This window comes from Argopecten irradians, chromosome 14 (assembly GCF_041381155.1).
Source record: "Argopecten irradians isolate NY chromosome 14, Ai_NY, whole genome shotgun sequence".
Lineage (NCBI taxonomy): Eukaryota > Metazoa > Mollusca > Bivalvia > Pectinida > Pectinidae > Argopecten > Argopecten irradians.
In genome coordinates this window covers 23,288,723-23,316,289 of record NC_091147.1, presented here as the reverse complement: position 1 = coordinate 23,316,289, position 27,567 = coordinate 23,288,723, and the positions used below count along the sequence as shown (strand labels likewise).

General features: G+C 34.7%; 2 protein-coding genes across 2 annotated transcripts in view; one reads left to right on the top strand and one right to left on the bottom strand.

The window, feature by feature from the left end:
• LOC138308325 (collagen alpha-1(IV) chain-like) overlaps window positions 1–4,116 on the bottom strand; it is a 34,084-nt gene extending 29,968 nt beyond the window's left edge. Inside the window, exons 1-2 of the mRNA XM_069249318.1 lie at window positions 3,577–4,116; window positions 566–619 (exon numbers count right to left, since the gene is read on the bottom strand). Coding sequence (XP_069105419.1) covers window positions 566–619; window positions 3,577–3,648 — 126 coding nt within the window. The 5' untranslated portion in view covers window positions 3,649–4,116. The remainder of the gene's footprint in view (window positions 1–565; window positions 620–3,576) is intronic.
• Window positions 4,094–27,567, top strand: part of LOC138308324 (collagen alpha-2(IV) chain-like) — a 61,449-nt gene continuing 37,975 nt past the window's right edge. The window contains exons 1-3 of the mRNA XM_069249317.1: window positions 4,094–4,232; window positions 4,661–4,871; window positions 5,226–5,274. Coding sequence (XP_069105418.1) covers window positions 4,861–4,871; window positions 5,226–5,274 — 60 coding nt within the window. The 5' untranslated portion in view covers window positions 4,094–4,232; window positions 4,661–4,860. The remainder of the gene's footprint in view (window positions 4,233–4,660; window positions 4,872–5,225; window positions 5,275–27,567) is intronic.

Sequence of the window (27,567 nt, the reverse complement as noted above, 5' to 3'; positions counted from 1 at the left end):
TATAGCAATAATGTCTTCTTTCCATACTTTCAATTTTTTAAATAACATCCCTGGAGAATTGCAACAAACTACTGCTTACAGTAAAAGAAAATTGTCCTTACAACAAAGGGAAATCTTAATTTTCAGACACATACAAAAATATGACACAATTATGAATATGAGCATTACATTTAACCTGTACGTATGTACACATAGAAGTTTGATCATCGACTAAGGGCAGATAATTTGCTGTAAGAATAAGATTAAAAGAAACGTTACACTTCTGATGCAATATAATACTCCAATTTACTTATTAGTGATTTATGAAGTTCCAATGATATCATTATAGTGTTTGATTGAGCCCAGCCGATGATTTTTTTGTAGATGAAGGTCAACATAAGACACACATCATTTTAGTGGAATTATCTCCTGTAAAAAATGTGTAGTTCTAGCATCAATATTCCAGTAGTAATGAAGAAAGAACTATTAAAAAAAAGTGACCTACTTTTGGTAGGCAACATAATCCTTTGCTAAGTAATTATCTATTATCAATACATGTATATGAAACTGAGAAGTCTTCATTTACCTTAAATCCTTTCTGTCCCACACAAGTACATGGTGGAGCACAGCCTACACAAGCCTGTAATTCAAACATAGAGAGTTCTAATAAAAATAATACAAGATGGGTTGACAACAGCAAATTGACTGATCACCGGGCAGTGTCAGTAAGCCATGCTTCATGCTCATAAATGCATGTGTACCTATTCAATGTCGAAGAAAATATAGTGTATACAATACAAAATGTTATATGCAGTCATTTGGCCCCATAAGAAGACAAACAACAAACATGGACATAAAGGGGGACAACTCAATCATATACTTTATATAATAGGTTTTAATCAACATCAGAAACTGATTTTATCCCTAAAACCTGATGTAGAATAACAGATAGGATTCTCCTTATTAGACTTATGTATAGGGATGGGGATGCTTATTGAACCAAATGTTGTATCATTTAAGAGTATCTATTAAAAAATAATTTTAATGTTGCAACAGCATCTCAGTGACCCCCTTGAAAAAAGAATTTCCTTTTGACTATAATTTTATGCTTTACCCAAATAATCTCAAGTTTCATGTGCAGAGGTAAGCATAAACAGCTCCCCCGCCCATAATTTTGAGGGCTCAATTTCATTTTCTTAAAATTGAATACAATATATATATACCTGGTGTATGTATATATGTCCGATTTTCAAGTAAAAAAAGTTGAAGATGATGCACCAGACCTGTTTCTTCCTTTGATTTCTTTTGCATAATTGATTTATGGCTTTTGTAATAGGTCAGTTCTAATTTGGTCATGTTAATAGTAGAGGCACTGCTGCATTTGTTTTTTTTTAAATTTAGCACACTGGGCGCTTATTGGGTCAAATACTGTTCAGTTTTATACATATTTGTGTTGAAGCAAAAATCAAATTTTGCAAATTTTTTTTTTCAGAAATGCTATGGTGGTGAAATTAACTCATTCACCCCTGAAATTTTTTAATGGACTATTCCAGTCCTTTATTTTTCAAGTCTAAATGTGTCTTCAGGGGTGAAAACTACTGACTTACTCACAACCAGTACTTCATATATATGAGGTATCCTAAAGAGGATATGTTTAAAAAGTAGAATTTTATTTTGCTGCACACTCATGACTTGGATAACTTAAGGTGTATTTGCCCGACTTATCTTGAGGTATTTCAATGTAAAACCATTGTTTGCATGACATATTAAACCATAAACATAACATAAACATAAGTTACAGCCATACATTACTGACAAAACAGACAGATACAAATAAACTACATGTATATAAACAAAGTCAGTCTGCAACTGTGTAAATACTGCAGTATATGATTGAGTTGTGTCCCTTTATTTTCAGAAATGTTTACTTTACATATAAGCTACCTCAGATAGGTTTTAATTAGTAATGGGCTAATTATTAGCCTACATTGCTAATTTAAACCTATCTGAAGTAGTTATTAGTAAAAGCCCTATTTGAAGCAACCTTTGAAAACAGATAGATGTTTGATTCTTTAAAAAAAATGATTTTAATTAATTAAATTATATTTCTTTTAAACATTTAAGGAGAAAAACCATGGCCATTTCATCATATCTATGAGAAAAAAAATCTTTGAGGAAAAATTTTTTTTTTCTCGAAAAAAAAATCTTTTTTTTCTCTATTATTCTTATTCATAAATATTAGCAAGAATTAAGGAAGTGACATTATTCTTAATATATAATATTTGAATGCAATAATTTTAGCATCATTCTAATTGATTAATTTGAAATGTACAATTTATTTTAATTTACTTCAGTTGAATTTGTAATTATTCATAATTTTAAAGGATCAGACTACATTATGTTCCTTGGATGTTTGTGATTGTACACAAAAGTTTTTGTCAAGAAATTCATAGGCAACTAGATTTTTTTTTCAAATTCAAAATACACCATATTAATAATTTTGTTATTATACAAATTATGTATATAAGGATTAATTCGAATAGATTTTTATGTAATGGATAAATTACAATTAAAATCTAAGTGTAAAGCATTTGTTTCAAATAGAGATTTTTCTTAATCTCTGTTACAAGCAAAATTTAATTATAAAACAAATTAATAATTTAACATTAACAATTTACAGTACTAAACATAATTAATAATAAATTAGTTTAATTTTATAAAGAATCCTAATCTTCTGTACATGACCCACTGATCAACATAAACCATGACCTTCCTAATTAGATAAGCACTCAGATTTACCAACCTTTAGGCTATCACAGGTAACATACAGGTGTCATCAGAAATAACAACCCCTCCCTTCCCTGCCCCATTCTTCTTTAATCTTCCTTAGTCAAAATTAAAGCTCACTAATGTTACTAAACACTTGCAATTTACACCTTTTCAAATATTTATTGATCATGTTTCTTTAATCTCAAGACTTGAACATTTAAGCTATGAAACATGTCAACAAACATTTTTTTCATTAATTAATACAACGTCATCAGAAATACAATTAGTTCCCACTCCCCCTTTTGTAATAATTCCCAATTTCAACTATCATACTTATGCAACTCCTCCCCCTCCCCCGTGTCCACCCTTCCCTTCCATCCTAACACAGCTGGAGACAGGATATAGGAAAGACCCCTGGGGCATGTCAGTCTGTGTACTGTAACCTCACGTGGGTGTCATTTTGACACCTGGGATGAAGAGGTCAAAGTTCAGTCTGACCGCCTAAAAAAGGTTTCAAATGTATAATGTAATAACAAGGTGCTATAAGAAAGTAACCTGTTCTAAATTGGTGTTTCTACATATTTCAATCCTGAACGCTTCTCATTAAAATAACTTTTCCTGACAAATCTCGCCAAATTTGTCAATAAAGAATAAATCTCATAGAAACCGATTAACGAAACATAATCGATACCATCCAATGTGGAAAAGTTTTCCGTTATGGAAGGGGTACAACAAAAACCTCATGAAAGTTCCCGAAAGCGTTATTTCAGCGAACGGCCGATTGCTATTGCGCTACAGACATACAATTATGAAACAAGCTATACTTACTGCTCCGAAGACTAAATCCAAAGAAACGGTAGCAACGATCAGAAGAACGAATATAAAATTCCTTAATTTCATAATTTCATCAGGAAAACTTGGTCAGATGAAGACGCTGGAGTACTGACGATGCTGGGAAGTTATTTACACAACAGCACCGAGAGTTAGACTCCTTTTTCGACACGTCTAAACTTTGTTGTCTTCAGTTAGCCACCATCTTTTCCTAAGAAACTACTAACTCGCGTATGAACATCCACACACGCGCTACTTGCTCAGCCACTGAAACTTGTTGCACAGCGCAAATTTCTGGCCTTACGAATTTCACGCCAAAAATACATACAAACGGCTTAAAGAATGAATATAATCACTAAAAAGTATTTCGATGTAGTAAAATCACTTTTTGAGCGTAAGAAATCCTGCCATATGAGATTAAATTTTGGCACTTGATTGTAGTGCGGATTCGCCGAGCGGTCCTTAGTCCGAAGGGGGTAGTCCTCAGCTGACGTCCCTGTCAATCAATGCAAATTTCTATCCACCATCTCCGGCATCCGAAACAAAAACGTTATAATATTTCACCAAAGAAAAGTGACTTTACATTCCCAAACTCTTTCTACAATTAACATCACATCCGGAAAGTTTCCCCGAGTCACGACTTCAGCTATGAGGTAACTACTTAAGGAGTAATTAGTTTTATCAATTTATCTATGGATTATATTCTTTATCGGCTCTGAAACTTCCAGAAGCGATGACTACACGCTAAGCTATTTTAAGTAATCTTGTTTGTGTAGTATAGTAAAGTATTTGACCAGACGGCTATTTAGCTTTAATATATATACACTTTTGTTCAGTAAGATTATTGTTAAACAAACAGTATTCTGTAAAGTTGCCGCGTAACTTAGCGAGATATCTCGTGCATTTTCTCTTGGTGTTACTTTACAGCCATAAGCACGCGCTAAGCCCCGCCCCTTCTATCCATAACGGAATTCAGAAGTAAGTCTCGGAGTCGAGCAGTTACACCGAAACGGGGTTTTTGTTGTTTCTCTTCAAACAACTTGCCTCTGATGGTGTTTAAAATTTCAAAAAATTGTTGAAGGTGATCGGAGTGGACTTCAGCTGAGTTGTGAACTCAGCGAATAGGACAACGGCCGGTTTTCCGGCGTCCGAGACATTTAGAAAAGTTATTTTCCAAGTCACAAAGATCAGACGAGAGACGGGAACAGAGCAGTTCGTCGTTTTCATCAGCTAGTCATCTGTACCATCGTGCTTTCCAAGTGTGCTCATTAATCCAGAGCCATGAATTCATGGTAAGTCAAAAGCATGCATTTACCTGTGTATTTATTCAATTTTGTAATTTTGTTGTTGAATTTGATCAACTTTTTAGCGAATGTAAACTTGTCTCTTTATTCTTGCTATACAATGTACGGAGGCTGGACTATAGTCTGTATCAGAAAAGTGCATACTCCCTAGCAATGGCGTTGAGTTTTGCTGATTCTACAAGTCTCTTTTAAAATCTTTTGGCCATGTGCTTTGAATTTAATTTTCATATTTTGAAAATAAAACATATGAATTCAACACTTCCACCTTTATTTTCATTTTTCTTTATTTTCAGTTTGATTATTTATATTTTTAGAAACATTGAGTATCTCTTGTGTTTTCAGGCTGTTGTTAAGTTTGTTATTCGTGTCATTATCAAGTTTCTCATCATCGGTAAGTATTAATTAACATGCATGGCTGATTATCAGTTAAACTTTATAGAACATACTCATTTTGACAGTTTAACTGTCAAAATATAACATTGTATTATTAACAGTTGGTGTGAGAGAGGGTGTGCTAAGAATATTATAAAATATGGTCAAAATATGAAATAATTTAAGTTAATAATAGAAAAAGACTTTTATGGACAAGATGATGGACACCTTACAAAAAGACATTTGATTGTAAAAAAATCAATTAAAATCTATCTCACTGCTGTTATAGGGATTCATTGCATGAACTTTAAAGGGTTACTTTATCTCGTTTTGTCAAAACTTTGGTTTAAAAAAAACAAGAAGAAATCTATGCCTTTTAAATTTGTAAATTTGACCATCAAATTCATGGTCCTAGCGCATAAAAATGTGAATTTTTTTTAACCATAATATTCTGTGGTACACTGTAAACCATATGCACTGACCGCCTTCAATAAAAAATGTTGACTTTTGAAGTTGCAGTTGGCAATAAAATTAAGGATGGTGATGGAGATTTAACTGTTTAATTAAGATTTTTTTAACAAAATTTAACTTCTAAAATCTGCCAAATTTATTATGAACTTCGTAGGTTTGACACTTCGACCCCACACCCTTCGTTGTTAAAGGATGGGGTAGGGATTCATGATATGCATGGTGATCCAGGTATAATATTATGGAAAGACACACAAATTTTGGGCAAAGAAAGCTTGGTCTTGGTCTTCATTGATCACCATTCCAGGGAGGGGGTGGGGGTGTAACGGAATTCCGTCCCCCTCCCCCCCCCCAAAAAAAAGCAAATTTCAAGAGATCATTAAAAAATTTAAGCTACAGAGGGAAAATAGGGATGTAATGTTATTTTAGTGTAAATCAGTGTCAGTATTTATTCTTCCTTAGTTCTTTTCCAAAGCCACATTAGCTGCAATAAATGTCAAATTCTTTGGAATTTAAGAAAATTCTGGAATGTTTATATATAACACACAGCAGTTGTTGATATGCCTACATTTTGATAGACATCTATCACCGCATTTGATACAACACACCCTGCATGTAAAATACTCCTACAAAAACACAGATTATACTCCACTGCAGTTTTCAGTTGAGGTATATTATTCCAGAAAAACATGCATGGGATTCGTAATCTTGTTTTTAAAGTTTGCAATGTTGGTGCCACCCTGAACGAGGTTGTTGTTTATGTTGCGTAAACATACTTCTGGTGTACTAGTTTGCAGCAATTTGTACTCGGGGAGGGATGGGACTTGGACACCGAATTCCTCTGCACTGTGCAAAAACATATTTGGATAATGGCCAACAAGAGATTCAATGTTTACATTGGACAAAATGTCGGTGTTCATCGTTGTACATCAGTCCTGAGGCCGCACTGAACCCAATGACATCCATGGCAACCGCAGTTGTGTGGTACCAGATTGTTAGTCTTTTGGTGGTACCGAGCCAATCATTATAAACACTGTGGATATGATCCTGAACCTCGGCTTCTTAGTCATATATACTGTAATCATCCTAATAACCGCTCCAAATTGTACACCTCTCATTGTTTTGTTTACCACTCTCCTTCATGATCAATATGCTTTGAAGTTTCAACACATACATATACCACAGGCAATATTTGGAATTTATGTTTTAAATGTGATGACTTTCATCTTCTAACTAAGAATCCTTCATATTAACTAATTATTCACCCTTGAAGACACATTTAAATCTTCTAAAACAGATACTAGACCAGTCCAATATGAAATTTAGGGATGAATGAGTGACCTGTATGTTGAATAATTGAGCTTTGTTGCCATGGCAACATCACCTTTGTTTAAAAGTGTTAATTTTAATTGTTAGACAATACATATTTTTATTTATTTATAACTCGCTGAACACAGTGGACTTATTACCAGGCACGATGTTCATATATATGTGGTGTTCTTATGGATTATTACGGTAATCTCACCACAGTCATATATAGTTTTGAGCATGGTAGTAGTTTTGTTATCTTACAGGAATAATCTGATAAGGGGAATAGATTCAAACTCTAGTAGATTTATAGACATACATGCATAATATCTTAAATATAGTAATGACCAACTGTTGGAAATACTGGCACCATTAGTAAATTTTTCATTGCTTAATTTTAAACGCTTTAATATGTTTTTGTTTGAGAAGTACTGTTTGTATCTCTAAATCATTAAACATTCTAAGATACATTTCTTTTGACCAAGAAATATTTTTTACAAATTTTAAAACGGATATTTGACTAGACTTTTAATGGAAGCCCTATGCTATATATCAGTAAGTGTGTAGACTTTGTAAGGAGATGGCCGAGATTCAGCCTTTTTCTCTCCCATTCTCACGAGGTAACACATGTTAATTCTCTTCACCAGCCTCATGCTGCATGGTCATTTACAGTTTGTTGGTGATAGAAATTAGGTTTTCAGCACATATGTTTTAAAGTGCTTGAAGTTATGGAGGCTCTGAATGAAACGCTCTTGACTATTACATAATTTCACTTCTATTCATCACTACAAATATCTTGAAAGGAAAAAAACGAACTCTTTTCATTTTGACCTCATTATATTTTAATGGAATGATTTTACAGAGAAATTGTAAAAAGGATTTTTCTAAAAAAAAACGTTTCCAGAAGAAAATCTTTGAATGATTCTTTTCACAAGCTTTTTTAAGGGAGATGGGAGGAGGGCATACATTCACTGTTAACCATGTTTGTCCTCTCCCTCTTCAAAAATAATGGGGTTGGGAGGGGCGTCTATGTTTTGCAGACATTTCTTATTGTAATTGAGGAATATCATTCTGACAAATGGTGTGCAACAGGTTAATTCATCCTCGTCAAGAAACAGTTTCCAATTAATTAGAAAGGTTGTAGGTTATAATTACTACATATACCACATTGATTAGAAAGGTCGTAGGTTATAATTATTACATGTACCACATTAATTAGAAAGGTCGTAGGTTATAATTATTAATTAGAAAGGTCGTAGGTTATAATTATTATATGTACCACGTTGATTAGAAAGGTCGTAGGTTATAATTAATATGTATACCAGAGGGTATCCCAGTGCTTGATGACTACGGTACATGAAAGGGCGAGTAATTAGTAGTCCTTGATCACTAACACGATGTGTTAGATGTACTCAGCACCTGTGGAACACACTGACTCAGACTTCCATCTCACAGATACTAGTAGAAGTGTATGCAAATAATATCTTGTCGTTGCATATTACTGAGTTATCTGCCCTTGTGTCACTCATCTTCGTTTGCGGGTACAGGCATTGGTTTTGACATCATGTTTTCGTAAGGACAACTTACAGTGTTTTCTCTAAAAAAAGCATTTTGCTCATAAACACATAATGTCATAATCAATACGTACCAGCAAGGACAGATAACTCGGTAATGTGCAAATATGGAACACCACAAGTGATTAGATCCGTTAAATAGGGTTTGAAATCTTTGATTCAAAGATTTTGTAAAATATTTGTGAAAACAACCACCAAAAAAATAAAAGCATATTCTTTAAAACTGCATGTATTATTCACATATTGCAATGTGTGACTTTATTTCTTCCCAATTTAAGTCTTCAGTGTGGTAGTTGGTCTTTCATCTATGATTTTTAGTACCAATTGACCAATTCACCCATACAAAATTCTCTTTACTTTTCTAAATGTCATGGTTAAGTTTGCCAAAAACTGAAATAAAATGGTTGGTTGGTAAAATTATAAAAATGAATCGATGTATAAATATCAGGAAGTGTGGAAATAAAAATGATTTTCTTGTTTCATGCCAATTTTCTTTAAATAGGTACCAATTATAAATAAAAATAATTTTATTAGGGCGTATCATGTTGACCTCTTCGGCTTGATTTACATTCAAAACACATTGGGCATAAAAACTAGATATTGGTTCTAGATAAAATCCTCGGCCTGTATAGCAAAGGTTTTCATAACACACTGACCTAAAATCTATACTGAAGTAATCTGCTCTCCAGCTACGATGATATGTTTTTTCTGAAGATAGAGTTGATGTATGGTCTTTAAGTAGATAATGTTGGTCACATGACACTGATATGATCATCCCAATCAGGGGAGGTTTTTATGCAGGGGAGATAACTCTAAATCTAACGATAAAAAAAAAGACAATAAGATGATTGATGCATGTTGGTTGTCTGTGATGAAGTTCAGAACTTAATTATCTTTCAGTATGACATTCTCAAAATATGAAATATTTTCAATAATGTCCAAGAAAAGAAATTGTGGTATCTTATTTTCTGGCGGATGTTAGGAGGAAAATAATAGTTTAAAGTCAACTGTACAAGGATCTCTTCTAAACATATGACTGGATCATATGTTGTTATGTAGAAATGTGCGATATCAACCATGTTCAATTGCTCTTTTGTACGTTAATTGGCAGAAGAACCGAGTTCTTACAACTTTGAAGAGTAAAAAATTTCTTTTATTGCCTAGGTACAATAGGTAAATTCTACAATAAACTTACTGTATATCACACTTAAATTAGCTACGGTAATGATGATTTATTTGGACTTACACCAAGCTGGGATTGTTCTGAAGGTTAAACAAGGTCGTAGTTTGTTTATATATGAGATTAACAGCCGTCCAATTCATCAGGTTGTTTCCCAACAAAAAGGCAGAAAATGAAGACAACACATGTCTCATTACATATCTGGTGTTTATCACATGTAAAATTAATTACTCTTCAACAATTATTCATGTTGCAATGTGAAGCAGATCTGGCATGGCTGACAGTAAAAATAGTGTAGGATTGACGATAGATGATGGCTGTATTGACGTCATTTAATAACTGTTATGATTCTTTGTATCTATTGTTTGTTTTGCACATCTTAAGATATTATTGATAATGTGAATTTTAGAAACTGTTTGGAAGAGGCCATTAAATGTGATTCTTTGAACAAAATCATTTCTTGGGAATAAATTTCATGTGACCAAATGAAAAAGTTTTTTTCTTATTAGAATTTAGTGACCATGGTAATAAAAAGGGTTGCCATGAGGAAGGATTCAAAACAATTGTAGCCATGAAATGTATATGGCTACTAGGGCTGCCGCGGTTCACCGGTATATTGGGGTATTGCAATACACCACCAAAAAATATTGTACCGCGATACAGTTTACCTGTACCGGTTTTTTACGATATATTTTCTTAGTATCATAATTTCATTAATTTGATATAATTAAACGTCCTGTCATTAAAACAAAACCAGCAAGTTGTATTTGTTTTCCTTTCCGATAATATGAAGCCATGTGGGTATCCTTTTCGTTTTCATTCGATTCAGATGTCGGTCAAATGTTTGTAACTAACGTGTATAATGTTCAAATGATTCAAACATTTGCATGACGTTGAATATAAACAATATGACATTAGGCTAGTTTCTGAAATATTATCAAGCTGATTCGCTCCATCAATCAACAATACCCGGAATATCTAATTCTCTAAACACATTTAAGGCCCGGTGAATACATGGCTGCAGGGATTTTGCCAGCTTTTTCAGGCTTCATCGTCCGCCGCCATTTTCGATTTCCTACACGTGACAAAACAACACTGCAAGCCGGTCAGCCCTTTGAAGTTAAATCACGATCGTAAGCTTATTTTGCCAGGACAATTGTACGTAAATTTGTTCATCATTTAGGTTCAAAAGTGTAAATATTTGCAGACACTATCATGTTTAGTTATTGCATTATTAGGTTACGATCGTCTGTAACAGTTAGCCTAGCGTTTTCACAAACAGACTCGTATTTTTTTAAAACAAGAACACATTTGAACATTTTTGTTACTCAACAACATGGTTTAAATCGATGTAAAACTACATAACATAGCACTGTATGTTTGTATAATGTAATGGGTGTTTTTACTATGGAATATATACAAAATAGACAACACATATGTTAAGGTCAAAATATTGCAATACATATCACAATACAGTTGTTGTGTATCGCAATATATCGTGGTACGCTTCTGCCTTATCGCGGCAGCCCTAATGGCTACAGTTACCATAGAAAGGTTGTGTGGTTGCCATTGGGTCTAAAATGTAACCATGGAGTTGAACATTTCTGTTAAAATGAACTGAAAGTCTGAAGAAAGGTACAACCTGAAGAAAAAAACACAAAAAAATATGTAATTACCATAATAAATTATCTAAGACTTTGTTCTGTTTTTTGGACATTTGATGGCAATTTTGATGAGTATCTTTGCTGTATTTCCGCCCCCTCACTCTGTAATTTGTTCAGACATGGCTTGGTTTCATCTGTCTGAAAATTGAAGGACTACACACATTGAAGGAAACAGCTGTGGTTAACAAGTATTTCCTCGCTACATTCTCTTTGTGTTTAGGATTTTTATACAATTGATGAGTCATCATTATATAAAATATAGGATCTTCTGGGGGATCTTAAGTTTTCTTTTCAAAACCAACTCTCTTTCGCAGCTACTAAATTGTGTGTGATTTTCATTTCAAAACAGGTTTGCGAAAATTTAAGTTCGCAAATTTAAAAAAATTGAATGGAAATTCATATCAATTTAAATGATGTGGATGTTAATTCGCGAAAATAAACTTTCAAGATTTACTTGAATCACAAAATTTGTGAAAAATAAATACCATGTAAAACAAAGTTATTTTACAAAGCAGGACATATAATTTGAATGTTAAAGTAGATAAGCCAAGATTAAACAAATTGGGAAACCTTGAAAAAAGTTGGCAAGACAGCAAAAAATGATAGAGGTCTTTGTCAGAATTCTTAAGAATGGACACGGAAGTTTGAAGAAAAAACTGACTTAGGGTGAAATAGATCTAAAAGGAATGTTGTTCAGCGTATAACAGCCAGATGAACATTCATGTCTGTTTGGATCTCAAGATATCATCAAAATGTCAGGAGTTGGTATTGTCCTATTCTGGCTGTGTGATATACAGTATATGATATGTTTCCCAGTTTTAGAAACACAGAAGAGGGGAAAAAAAAATTAGTAATACATGTCGTGTTAAAAGCCATGAGGTTGTTATGTTGTGGCTGTTGCATATCATGATACTGGTAAAAACACGGAAACTCATTCTCCACGAGATGCAGTTGATTTCAATTTTTTTTCTGTGAATAAAAATTTATGTGAGTGGGAGTTATATGAGTAATTTTGGAAATTCTTTTTCTCCCTCCCATGTATAGTACCCTAGACAAAATTTTGCCTGGTGTACATCAAAGTGGTATAGAGTGTTGTTAACTCTGTAAGGTTAGGAATTGTGGCTATAATTGACTTTTAAAGCCAGTGGATGTGGATGAACAGGTGCTAAGACCATTAAGATATTTTCGTTTTGTTTTTGTTGGCCAACTCGGAATTTGACAAACTGTATGTAAACATGCTAATTAAAGAACTGAGTTTTCTGGTTTAAAACATATGTTTTCACTAGTTTAATTGGAACACAATGACCATGCTAATAAGATACTTTGAGTTATATTGTGTGTTGTTAGGACAATGTTGAAATGTATGTATGTTAGACTTGTGATGGGGATAACAACTGACTGGAGCCGATCACTAACATTGATGTAAACCCCAGACATCTAAACCTAAGGCAGAACAAACGTTTCACTGACTAAGCAGAACATTATCTTATAGAATTGTTCAAGTTGAGTGAGTTGCTCTCATTGTCGTACTCTGAGAGTTAAGCCTCATTGACTCAAAGAGTTAAGGCTCAGTGACTCAGAGAGTTGAGCCTCAGTGACTCATATTGAGCTAAACATGATATGAGTTGCTCACATGGGTTGTAGCCTACTATGTGAGCTAAATCTCATCGATACGGAGTTCAGCCTCTGTGACTCAGATTGAGCTAAACATAAATCCAAGTTGCTCTCATTGCCATGTTGTTCACTATGTGAGTTAAGTTTCAGTGATTCAGGTTGAGCTAAGTTTGTAGTATACTCTGTGAGTTTCAGTTTCAGTGACTCAATTTGAGATAAACACATTCCGAAGACAGTGAGTTTTAATTAATTAAATATACATTGATCATCTTATCTTCATACTCTGTAAATAACTTCTTTTTTCATTCCTTAGATAGTCAAGTCAGACTTAGTAATGCACTCAGCGAGTTAAGTATTTTTAATTCAGATTGAGCAAAACACTGCTAGTGGGTCTCTCATGTGGACTCAGACATAGAATGACTGTCATTGAGTCTCTGATCGTGACTCGTATGTTCAGACAGTTAATGAAACATTTGTGTGATTTCTGAAGTTTCTTGATTTGTCTATGAAACCAGTGAAAGTCAAAAAGTATAGATGTTTTCAGTAGTAAGTTCAAAATTATGCCTTCAGTATCATTTCCAGAGTATCAAACAATATGATGAGGCAACCAAAGATATAAGTGGTATCTTGTTTGATTTAAACCATGCATGTTGTAGTACCAAACTTTAAATTTTATACAAAGACTTTTTTTAGGTATATGCCACACAGTAACTTCTGTATTCTACCCTGGTAGATGAATTCTATGTTGGAGGGCATTATTTAATCTTGACATTTCCTTGTCTGAGCCAGTCTAACCTAACAGATAGCTTACTTATGCGATATTTTTTGCGGGAGTTTGTTAACCCCCAGCTCAGTCGAGCGACGAACCATATCGGATCACTGACACATCAGTTACGAGAGTTATGGGGATTATGAGGTACACCAGTACCGAATCCTGGTGAGCATTTCCTCCCAACGCCACCTTAAACGGAAAGCCAGTGTCAACTTGATAGAGTTATGACGGGAAAAAAATGAAAAATGGTTACTATGGAATCGTGATTTAAAATGTGGTTTGTTGTATTGTACAATTTGAATCGTGCTAATGTTCTCAGTCTGGGGGTATGGTACTAATAATTGTCGGAAACTAAGCAACTAATTAGAGACTTGTGGCATCCATCATTTCGGCACATGTGTCCCTGCCTCATGTAAACCTTCCATAACTACAGAACTCCATCTGGCAGGTTACCATAAAAAAATATATAAAAAAATTCAATTTAGAATCACAGTAATAGTACAGAAAAATTTCAATTCATCTTGAAAGTATTCATATTCAAATAGTAGTCTGAATCTATAACGCAAATTAAGTTTTGAATTTTAGTTACAATATTTTCAAATATTTTCTTTAAAAAACCCCATTCTTTTTCTTGATAGATTTACTTAAATAGTCAGTCTTACATTTGTATATATATCTATGCTGTTACTATATATAGTACACCAAAACCAACCAAAGCAACGCTTTTGTTTAAAGACTACCTGCTTCATAAGATAATTAAATTGATGGTCTTTATAGGCAGGTGTGACTAAATTATACAGAATCATTGTATATATTTTTATCATTATAACAAAGTTAGAGAATAAATCAGTAATTGATTTCTAACTTCTCTTTGAGGAGCTGGTTATGAAATTGTCGACCTTGCAAAAAAAATTAATGTGAACAAAGAACTCGATTCACAGAAAACAAGTAAAAGATAAAAGAAAAGCCAGCTTGAAGGTTATCATTAGTTTTCAATAAAATTGTTACCAGGTGGGTTTAAGGAGAACAATTTGTGAAACCTTAGGGTGTTGATATAAAACCTACAGGGTCTACCCAGTAAACTAATTATAGGATCAATTTTAGAAATTATATAAAATCTGGGCCCTGTAGGAGTAGGGGCTGTCAGCTAGGAACTAGAGCTCCTTATCATATTAATGATAATAAGTGGCAGATACACCCTACTCAGCAGGATTTTGTGTTACAGAATCAGGCAGGGTCGTAAATATCCTAAAGAACCAGGACTGTGAAATATCATGATGTTAACACCTTTAGTGTAGGAAGTACAGGATGAGGGCTGTAAAGGTCTTCAGTTAACACCTATGTAGTGTATGAAGAAATGACACTATCAGGACTGTAAATATTCTCCTATGAACACCCCGGATGTAAATATTCTAAAGTTAACACCTATGTAGTGTATGAATGAATGACACTATCAGGACTGTAAATATTCTCCTGTGAACACCCCGGATGTAAATATTCTAAAGTTAACACCTATGTAGTGTATGAATGAATGACACTATCAGGACTGTAAATATTCTCCTATGAACACCCTGGATGTAAATATTCTAAAGTTAACACCTATATAGTGTATGAATGAATGACACTATCAGGACTGTCAATATTCTCCTATGAACACCCCGGATGTAAATATTCTAAAGTTAACACCTATATAGTGTATGAATGAATGACACTATCAGGACTGTAAATATTCTCCTATGAACACCCTGGATGTAAATATTCTAAAGTTAACACCTATATAGTGTATGAATGAATGACACTATCAGGACTGTCAATATTCTCCTATGAACACCCCGGATGTAAATATTCTAAAGTTAACACCTCTATTGTAGAAATAACAGAATCAGGGACGTTAGGACGCTAGGGTGATTATCATGGAATTTATTGTAGATATTTGTGAGATATTTTATTTGAGACTTGAGACCCAGTTGGGGATTGAAGTACCTCCTCTGTCAGTGACCAATCTCAGTCAGGGGATCATATATCAGGGACTCAGTATGGAGGGAAGTTAGGGGGTGGGGGAGGAGGGAGAGGGGAGTTAGGGGGTGGGGGAGGAGAGGAAGGGAGTTAGGGGGAGGGGGTGATGACAGGCACAGTGTAGCAGGCCTTCTGCTACATTCCATAGCCAAGGTGGTTGTATGAAGACTGATTTAGCCAAGGGTGGTTGTATTTTAATTCTTATAAAATGGTTTTTTTAATTAATTTTTCATCATGGATTCATGAATATACCTTCATTCAGGTTACATTTGAATACCCTAATGGCATGTACAATTTCCAATTCAGTTTTAAAAGCAGAAGTATCAACTGACTACCCCTCCTGAACTACTGGAGGGATTTCAAAGAAACCTTTACAATGATCCTTATACAGTGTAGATGTGCATAATTTATTTGCTACAATAACAAGTTAACCTAATGACAAAGACAGTGGTGCTTTTTGCCTTTCTTGTAGATACATAAGATATTTAAGCCTGTGGAAATAAAACCAAGTTTTACTGTATTGTCTATGATATTTGATATCTGATGATCTTCAGAAGAATCTGTCTGTAACCAATTCAAGGACTGGCTAGCTATGACTGCAGCCAATAAGTTGTTGTCAGATCCCTTTATCAGATAGAACTGTGATGGGTGTGTGAACAATGGACTTAGTGGGCTAGACAGATCCACCCAAAATAGTTAATGACCTTTCTTACTGGTTTGCATTCTTTCTGTTTTGGGGAATCTGTAGACTGGCCACCAGTCTCTAGAATATCAAAAAAATCACTAAAATTTGGCTTGATTCTTTTTGTCTCTACTTCATGCCTGATTCTGGAATTCTCTACTAGTAAAGAACTCTGCTGAGAAAGCTCTTGGCCAGTTTATGGAACCTGCGAAATCCATCATAATGAATGCAGAATAGCTACCAATCTCAAAGGATGTTAAAATTAACAACAGAAATTGTGAATTATCATTTATTCGTGTATTTTTGTCACATATGTTATAAAGCTGAATTATAAATAAGGGGAAGAAAATCATTTTTTTTATCTGAGAATTTTTATCAAAAACTTTAAGTATCTGCTGGCCTGTCCTAACCTAGAATGTTTAGGGATACTAGCGGGTGATCATAAGCTTATCTATATTTTGCAAAATTCTATTTTGTCTACTTCTAGCACAGCTCTAATGAATAAATGGAATGCAATGAAAACAACTTTCCTTTGCAGTATTTCCATGCGTTCTGACCTGTATTTGAGAATTCATTTCAGAAGACATCTGGCATATATTACTACCATGTACAGATGTCCACATTTTCTACTGTTTATCATCTGACAAATGCTAAGCATATTTCCTAAATTTTCAAACAGCAATTTTGTGTTTTGGAATACTTTCAGATGAGTCTGAAGGTATTCAACATCAAATCTTTGAAAAAGCATGGTAACATGTCTTGATCATTTCCAAAGGGATATTCATTCAAAGACAAAAATACAATAAAAGAGAAAATACATAAAAAGATTAACTTAAATTCACAGAGATAAAGATTGTACCTCTGGAAGAATTTACCAGGTAATTTGTATTTCATAAGAACATGAACACCCATAGTTGTTGAGTTCATGATTTAATATGTGTGAAACAAAACCTTACTGAGAATGATAAAAAAATGTCATGTGGATTTCACATAAGTAAGCATTTTGTGTCTCATTCTTGTAAAATTTCTCAAATTCACACTATTGATATAACACTGTGTCGAAATTTCTCAAAATTAACACTTAGTGTCAAAAGGTCTTGGCATGAAGTGTGTTTTCTGATTTGCCAATTTTCCCAGTAGATATTAAATGTTAAATAAAACAGTGTACAGATTGTTGTAGGTTATTACAGAGGTCCACTGTTACACATATTATTCATATTTAATGTATAATGATATCTTTATTATGTAGCTAAGTGTTGTGAAAAGAGGTTATAGTATAGTACTTGTGAGACATTGCTAAACATTGACACAGAAAACATCTTATACTGAAATGGCTCCAAATATTTCATTTCTGTGTTACTTTTTACATTCAAATTATAAATGAATGATAATTCAGGAATTCAAAAAGAAAAAGAGAAAAAATCAGGATATATGAACATGCATAATCTTTAACATATTTTATGAAATTATTTGTAATAGTAGCTAGGCGATACACTTGTTTACATGAGTAATGACTTTTCAGGGACATAAGGGGCTGATTTGTTGTCCACATCCTGTTTGTAAGGACCACAGTGATAGGCCCATTTCCTGATTTTGAAGACCAATGAGATGGATTGTTTCCTGTTTTGTAGTTTATGGCCACCAAGAATTTCAAGTTTTGATAGAAAGTATTCACTATAAGAGTACATGCATCCTTATCTTTTTTTGTGCCCAGAAACGATAACATGACAGCACGTAAAACTCTTCAATTCATTTTCTCATCTTTTAGTTCAATGAATTTTGTCATATATGTACCTCATATGGTTAATCTTGTAAATGTTTTAACATTGAAATAATTTCAAAACATAATTATTTTATTAACTTATTTGGATAACTTATTGTTGACCTTGGACAGAAGTACTTGGGAGTCTCAAAAGAACCAGGGCATTTGCCATTTTCAGCTGTTTTGATGTTCTTCTCAGTCACCTAAACACAAATAAAATGTTTTGGTCATAAATGTACTGTAACATATAATTTACTTGTAATTTATAATATATAGCCAATAGCTTCTTATTTAAAGTGAACAGTCGGGCAAGGATCGCTAATGTCGGTAAAAATGGTGTGAATGTATCCAGTATAATTTCTTATGAAATGGAAAAATAAAATCTCTCGTCAAAATCTGTCTGCGTACGAAGAATTTAATTTAAAGTATGGGAATTCTAAAACGTCCTCCCGGCTCACTATGTCTGTGGTTACATTTCCACGCAGCCTCGCTTTCAATGCCTTCAACTTTTCTTTACTTTAATGGTCAGAACTTGACCGTCGTATTAATATGTGAGCACTTTTGGAAGACCAATGAATGCATTTAGACTGGTTTTCTTTGCCCGACTATTCACTTTAAGCTGTTAGGCTTCAAAACGAATTCAGAAATTGTAATGCTTCTGTATTCAAAGATTATTAAGGTTAAAAAGTCTTTAAATTTATCTGTCAATTTTAAATCATATGAAACGACAAACTGAGAGTTTATTTCAATAATGGACAATTTGCTTCAATAACATCTTTGTTCAAGTATCTAATTTTAATCTTGTGAATGACATGGGTGAGAAAAATGTTGCAGAAGTTATATCTATTTGATAAACTCTTGTGAAACTTTGCCAATGATCACAGCATGGAGATAGTGTGTCTTGGTATTTATTTCTATGAGAAAATAAATATCTTGAGTGTGTCATTCAGTGAAACTGACTGTTAGACACATACAAGATTTATATAGTGTCAACATAGTGTCAAGATGTGCAGGGGAAAGAGGCTTTTGACCAACTTTAAAGGTACCAGGGTTTGCTTGTTATTGCTTCTTGAGGACTGAGATTTCCCAGTCTTTATATTTCCCATAGACAATGAAAAATTTCTTGAGATTTGTCCTTGGACCACTGGATCACATAATTGAGCCTACTTTTATTACAGGTGTAGCATGGTATTTTGAATCATGGTGAAATGACCCTAAACTGTCCATAGAACAGTTTTTTCTCAAGAGATCCCAGGCTTTTCTTCATCAGAAAAATCTGTCACATTCTTTTATTATTATATCATAATTATGTAAATACAATAAATACTGGTACTTGTTATACTTACTAACTATTCGACCCAATTAATGCCACCTCCCTATATACACCCTTTCCCAACCTTTTGAGACCTTCATTAGTTCTTTTACCTTGAATCAATTCTTACTTAAATGCAGACTGATGCAATTGTGTATGGTAAGAATGACTTAGGATCACCTTCAAGATTATCTTCCTCATAATGTGGAACAAATTTCTCTGGCTAGTTCATACTTAAGCAGTCAGAATGGTGAGCTGAAGGTCACTGACTAATGAGCTGAAGGTCACACATGCTTTCCTGTTGCAATTGAGTCATTATGGACTATACATATACTGGGAGCCAGAAGAAAACTGAATACATAAAATACAAAATGTGTGTTGTGTAGTAGTAGGGAACACCTGTCAGGATCAAGTAAATCTCAACCCAACACACTCACTGCAAGCACTCAATGGACCCAGAGTGTTATCCTTCACTTAGTAACCCTTGACAACAGAGAGAAGTTTTATGGTCACATGACGTAGTACTACTTCCCTCTGTCCTGGTTCATTGTTAATTCACAATGACATGGCAATGATGTCAGCAACCGCATGTGGAACGTCAAAATAATACATGTGGAAAATACTGAAAGTGCTTTCAGGAACTGGGATAAAAGGACTGCCACAAAAATGAATATGATTTTGATACAGCCTCCATGAAAATGATGTCACTTCACCCTTCAAAAGATGTCACTTTCTCTCCATGCAAACTTCTCCATGCATGTTTTGTTTGAGAAAGGCTTATCCTGGAATGTTCATAAATGTTTATCGGGCGTTTAACATCCCAATGCAAATTGCAATCCCCCATCCTCTACTTCCACATCTCCAAGACGACAAAATCCCAGACCTCTAAAATCCTTTATATGTAAAATCAAGGAAGAAGAAATTAACGAGGCTTTACATCTGTTGTACTTTTAACTGGTAACAGCATCTGTGTATTGTATCTTGGTAAAATGTTTTTTGTGTTTCCTCTATCCCTGTTTATATTTCCAGCAACATGAACTGAGACTTTGAGGAAATGGAGGTTGAAAATGAATTGATCTGAAACCACAGCATTTCATTTACAAATGGTGGTAGGTTTAATTAGATTACAATGCCATTTGTTGATTTTTATAAATCCTGACTCATATTGAGGGGTAGTAGGTACAGTAAGGGGAAAACCTTGTCACAGGAAATATTGGGATAACCAAGGCATACAAACCAGTGTGATCTTTGTGGGTGGAGGAGGACACTTCAGAAGCTAATGGTGTCAGTGAGGGTGAATGTAATACCTACAATACAAGGGAAATCCATCTTTCTAAAAGTTCATTAACTCATGCTAATGCATTAGGTATACCTAGAGGATGAAATCAAATGTCAACAATTACTCATCAATTGTGAGAAAACTGTTTTCTCTTGACATGCTATTCTTTTGAAAGTAAGTTTGAAGAAAATGAATATCTTTGTAAACATATTTTGAACAACAGTTACTTGTGAACATTTGATTTCATAGATCAAGAGCATCGGCTAAATGAAGATATTACATACATAAATATGTTGAAAATTTGTTGAGTGAACCTGTTTAAACTTCGGTATATAATGAATATGCTGTATGTTGAAAATTGATAATTTCATAATAAAGAGGTAGTGTATTGGACGTCTGCTGTCTTGGCTTCTAACATTTGCACAACTGAGAAGTAAAAACATTATCCAGACAAGGAGTCCTTTGTGTCCATCATTTCATAACTATGACCACATGAGTACCCACCATAGTGGGGGAGGGGGTACACAGACACTCTCAGGGGGGTCATTAGGTACACAGTTGTAGGTGTGTTGTCATGGTAATCCCAGGACTTGGCAGCTCAGTAATTCTCTGACAATGAAGTTTTGATTGTGTTGGGGTGATGGCTATCTACAATTTGTGGCATTACTTACTGGTTATAAATATGTTTTTGTGACTCAGGGTGTCAGAACAGTAAACTTGGCATTAGTCATTACATAGATACAATCAAACCATGAACAAAGATGTGAAGAACTACTATTGGTTTACAAGTAGATTTGGCCACCAATCTGTCTATGTGACATGTTTGTTCAAACTAGGGGGAGATAATCTGTTATTACTAGAATTATGCTGAGAAAATAATTTAAGTTTTCTGTATGATATTTTTGTTCTGTTTCTTGCTGCAATTTTTCATCAGCTTTGTCCTTTTCCCTGTTTTCAGTTTCATTCTTCCTTATATCTTTATCTTTGAGCTGTTCTGATTTAATATTTCCCCCATGCTACAAACTCAATTAAAACAGATATCAGTCAAGCACTCAATGACCTTCTGCTCATATTGCATTAAAAGACCACAACTACTGTTGAAAAGCCACAGATTTGCTCCTAAATCCGGATCTGGACACTTACGGGTGAAATGTCTAAGCATTAGTAAGCCACTTGGTCTGCAATGAGGCTGAAATGTTCCCACCTCTGTCACAAGCTGGCACATGTACTGACTTTGTACATTTTTTATGCTTGAATTTATGTAAAGCAGGCCTTTCTTTTTATCTTTGGAAGGACAAGTGTATTATCTGAACAAAATTGTTTGCATGTTTGGTAGTCAATTGGCTGTAACTGGAGGTATCCAATGTCAAAAGGATGAATTATAAAGTTCATATTAAAAAAAAAATACTATCATAAAATTAACTTGATATAAAAAGACAAAAAGTCATTAAAAGTTTTAGAAAAGGGTTTATTGTTTCTTTACAATTAATCATAGCTCAGTGTTATCCGTAGGAATTCCTGTCTGTTCATTTTCTCTTGGTTTCCAAACATGGACAATCATTATGTTTTTTTATTTGGTTGATTAATGTTTTATCTTTGATTATCATTGGCTTTTGTCTTGGAGTAAAGTTAGAGTAACTAGAGAAAATCTATCAAACTACCGCCAGACAATGTCCCATATTTATATTGTCCTTGAATTGGTCACCTTGACTCATTCACCCCTGAAATATCATAATGAACTGTTCCAACTTTAGAATGAGAAGAGTTCATCCTTGTCTTCAGGGGTGAATGAGTTAATCACTGTGCATAAAAAGAAGAGAAATGCATCAAGGCATGATCTTTTTACTTCATGATAATTTTTTTTTGATTGATATTTGGGGGAAAAACAATATTCAAGAAGTTTATGCTAAAATTATACAGATGAATATGTCCATGGACAGATATTTATTTCAACATATGTTGATTTAAGAGTGTTTAAGTACACTTGATAAAACTTGATATACACTTGCCAAAAATAACTAAAATTAAACCAGTCATAAAAATATACATGTATACATTTCTAAAGTTCTGCAACAAAGTCTGGAATCTTAGAGGATAAAATCCACCGAATTGCAAGCATACTTTACACATAGCTAGTATTGGACTCTTTTATGTATTGTATGAGCTAAACATTTTTTCTACAAACATGGAAATGAATCATCTAAGGTGTACTACAGTATTTTATGAGCTTTTTTCAAACGTGCCAGTATAGTCATTGCCCTGTATATCTGAGAAAGTCCTACCATGATACTCTGTGTTCTTTGTGTTCTCTGCTGGTAGTGTGCCCTATCAGCCATGTGTGGTCCAGGTTATCGGACAGGCACGAGTGCCAGCCATTATCATACCACAGCAGATAGTACCTGGATGAGAGAAAGCATCAGAAATTAGTGGAAGAAGTCTTTGTTTCACTGTCAGTGATGGATGGGAAAAATGTCCTGTCTCCATAGATACTGAGGGAGAAAGTAGGGGGAAAGTCATACTGGAAGAAAGATGGAGAAAAGTCCTGTTTCCATAGATACTAAGGGAGAAACATGGAGAAAGTAATACTGGAAGAGAGGTAGAGAAAAAAAGTCCTGTTTCCATTGAATCCCATTTCCATAGATACAGGGGTAGATGTAGAGAGAAAGTCACATTAAAATATTATTACATAAGTCATTATTGATACTGGTGAAGAGTTTAGTAGAAATTATTGTTTCCATAGATACTGGGGAAGAGTTTGAGAGAAATTCCTGTTTCCATAGATACTGGGGAAGAGTTTTAGAGAAACCTGTCCCTATAGATTCAGGTAGAAAGTAGATGTGGTGTTTCTATGGATACAGGCAAAAGAAAAAGACAAATTATGAGTCTTTTTTCCCTCATGCATATGAAGAGAGAAAATAAGTCAATCATAGAAATTATAGATGGAATAGGGCATGAAGTCCTGTTCCCTTGGATACAAAAATGATGAATAAGAGAAATAATTAAGTCTTGTTTCCATGGATTCAATCATGATGTTTGAGAGGAAGCTCCATGGATGCAAAGAGAGATGATTGATGAGAGAAGGCATAGAGAATCTGGTTACCTTGTTTAGATAAATATATATTGCTGAATGAGAAAAGGCATCAAGTATTGTTGCCATGGATACAGAGATGATGGATGAGAAAAAGCAATAAGTCTTTGTTCCAACGGATACAGAGGAATGATACGCTGAATAACAGAAAGCATTAAGTCATGGTGATATGAATATAGAGATGAGAGAAAGCATCATATCCTGTTCACATGGATACAATTCAGAGAAAGCTGTCATACTTGTAATGTAATGGCTTGAATCAGATGAACAAATTTTGATTTATGAATGTGCAAATAATCTTATAACAAGGAATAATATATAACCTGGTATACAAATGTAACAGGAGAGAAGAAAATGTAGCGGCCTGACCATGATTCGAACCTGGACCCTCCAAACACTAGCTAAGTGCTCTACCAACTGAGCTACCTGGTCACCGATGAACGACCTGGTCCAATTTCGCTACACAAATATAGTGTAATTTTAAAGCATCAAGCTTTTATGAACAATCTATAACCAATTATATCCTATTAATAGTCTCATGGTGCAACAAGGGTATTAAAGATCAACCTGGGCACCTAGGGTATAAAGGATCACCCTGAAGTACACACAAGTCTTGGCATAAAGCAGTCGCTTGGTATCAGGTTATCAGCCCTTATGTTCTGTTATCAGCCTTCTTATCACTAGCTACTTACCAGGGCTGGCATGAAATTAGCTGTCAAGAATCTGGTGGGAATTAAAGGATAATTAAAATCTTACCTCCCTTGGTTGTATAGTAAAAGCAGTGATAGTACTTCATCAGTGTGTGCTGGACAGGTTGTACCACAGTTGTCACGTTCTTTTATTCTGATGTTTTTGGGTTTTTTTGGTGATTACTTGTTGACCTTTACCTCTGAAATGTGACCTTGAGTACAAAGTCATTTATTTTTGGAATTGTGTCAAAGACCTCTGATAGAAGATTAATTGGATGTTTTGAAAAAAATTAAGAGATTTGACATTTAAGGATAAGATGAAGTTTTTATCAACTGCTCAATTCTGTGGATCTTGCATGATTTATCTGAAATGGTAGTAATGTCCTGAAGGGCTTGTCAATGTACTGAAGGGATTGTCAATGTCCTGAAGGGCTTGTCAATGTACTGAAGGGCTGGTCAATGTCCTGAAGGGCTTGTCAATGTACTGAAGGGCTTGTCAATGTACTGAAGGGCTTGTTAAATGACTGAAGGCTTGTTAAAAACAAAAAATGTATTTTAATTGAAACATTTGGATTCATTCACCCTTAAACCACATTCACACTCCACTAAATCAAAGGCAGGAAGAGTTCATTATGAAATTTCAGGGGACGGTGTGACATCATAGGTTGGAACCAATGAAAGAACATTTCAAACCTTGTTAGTACCTGTCAGCAGTTGTACCATTTAAATTGTTGGGTGTCATTAGAAGTAGGGTTACAGCTTTAGGTTTCAGTCTATGCTTTGGGAACCTTCTGCAGGCTTTGAGTGAGAAAGAATACTGTTGAAGGATTAGATTCTGTATGTAGACTGAATGGTAACTTTGAAAGAAAAACATGGATTCAATTTTGAAGGCTTCTGAGACAGCATTGTAGGGGCAATGTTGAAGGCTTATCAACTTATTAGCTGAGTTGTGAATAGTTTTTAGTCAATTGGACAGACTTTAGGACTTTGAAGGTAAAATGTAAATCAATAATGATGCTGTTGGGCTTTTGTGTCAGTAGGAGCACTGTTGAAGGATTTGGAGTCAACAAGTGGACTATGCAAGGCTTGGGAGTCAGTAGGAATGTTTGAAATCTTGTGAATCTTTTAGGATTATTGAAGCCTTGTGAGTCGATTTGGAGATTACTGAAGGCTATGAAGTGTTTAATGTTGAGTCAATATGGTTACGGCTGTAGGCTTTAAGTCAATGAGAAGACTGCTGAAGCCGTACATATCTGGAATAAAAAAGAATTAATGCCAGAAGGCTGATTTGATTTTGGGTCATGGAGAAGACTTTGGGTCATTATGCTGCCTATAGTGGGTCAGAATGATCCTTCAAAACAGGTGCCCTCCACCATCTCTGTGTTACATTCAGACAAAATACAACACTTAGCTGGATTGGGCAGTACATGATTGAGGGGTGTGTGGCTCTCATCAGGACCAGGCAGCTAATCTTCTCAGCATGGTATGCCAAGGAAAGGCATACAGAAAACTGACCATGGCTGGTCTGTAGGGCTATTAGTGAATACTGAGGAGGGGTGGGGGGGTGGGTTGGTGAAAAGCTAGACAATCAGGTACAGACATAAGAAACTATACAAAATTATAATGATCTCCAAGAGTCTGAATGAGAGCTTATATATAATTGAATTCACAGGAATTCTTCATTAAGTCTTTGATAATGGATGCTTGTTCACTTACTGACATGTAATACAACATCTATGGTTTAATCACTTGTTAGATCTCATTAGAGCTTGATTATGGACATTCTGTAAAGACCTAAACTAGTGTAAAAGGAGAGGGTAAATACGGTCTCTGTTACTCAGTTGATGGAGCTTTACACCTAGTTTTTCACCTCAGTGACCTGGGTTCGATTCCTGGTCGAGATGGGCAATATAAAGGTGGAAATCACTGTCCTTTTTAGTAGCTCTATGGTAAAAAATGGACTTGGAAAACTACAAACTGTGACTATCTTGTGTGGTACTCACATGCTTCTACTATTAGATTAAATTTTCTTATGGTAGGCAGTGGGACTAAAGTAGACATAGAACTGACCAAAACCTTCCTGAATATATTATTGTAGCCTGAGAGAAGCTGACAAAACCTAGATGTTACTGTAGCCTGAGAGAAGCTGACCAAAACCTAGATATTACTGTAGCCTGAGAGAAGCTGACCAAAACCTAGATATTACTGTAGCCTGAGAGAAGCTGACCAAAACCTAGATATTACTGTAGCCTGAGAGAAGCTGACAAAACCTAGATATTACTGTAGCCTGAGAGAAGCTGACCAAAACCTAGATATTATTGTAGCCTGAGAGAAGCTGACAAAACCTAGATATTACTGTAGCCTGAGAGAAGCTGACCAAAACCTAGATATTACTGTAGCCTGAGAGAAGCTGACCAAAACCTAGATATTACTGTAGCCTGAGAGAAGCTGACCAAAACCTAGATATTATTGTAGCCTGAGAGAAGCTGACCAAAACCTAGATATTACTGTAGCCTGAGAGAAGCTGACAAAACCTAGATATTACTGTAGCCTGAGAGAAGCTGACCAAAACCTAGATATTACTGTAGCCTGAGAGAAGCTGACAAAACCTAGATACTACTGTAGCCTGAGAGAAGCTGGCAAAACCTAGATATTACTGTAGCCTGAGAGAAGCTGACCAAAATCTAGATATTAATGTAGCCTGAGAGAAGCTGACCAAAACCTAGATATTACTGTATTCTGAACGAAAATGTATATTATAAGAGGACTGACCAAAACCTAGATATTATCGTAGCACGAGAGAAGCTGACAAAACCTAGATATTACTGTAGCCTGAAAGAAGCTGACCAAAACCTAGATATTACTGTAGCCTGAGAGAAGCTGACCAAAACCTAGATATTACTG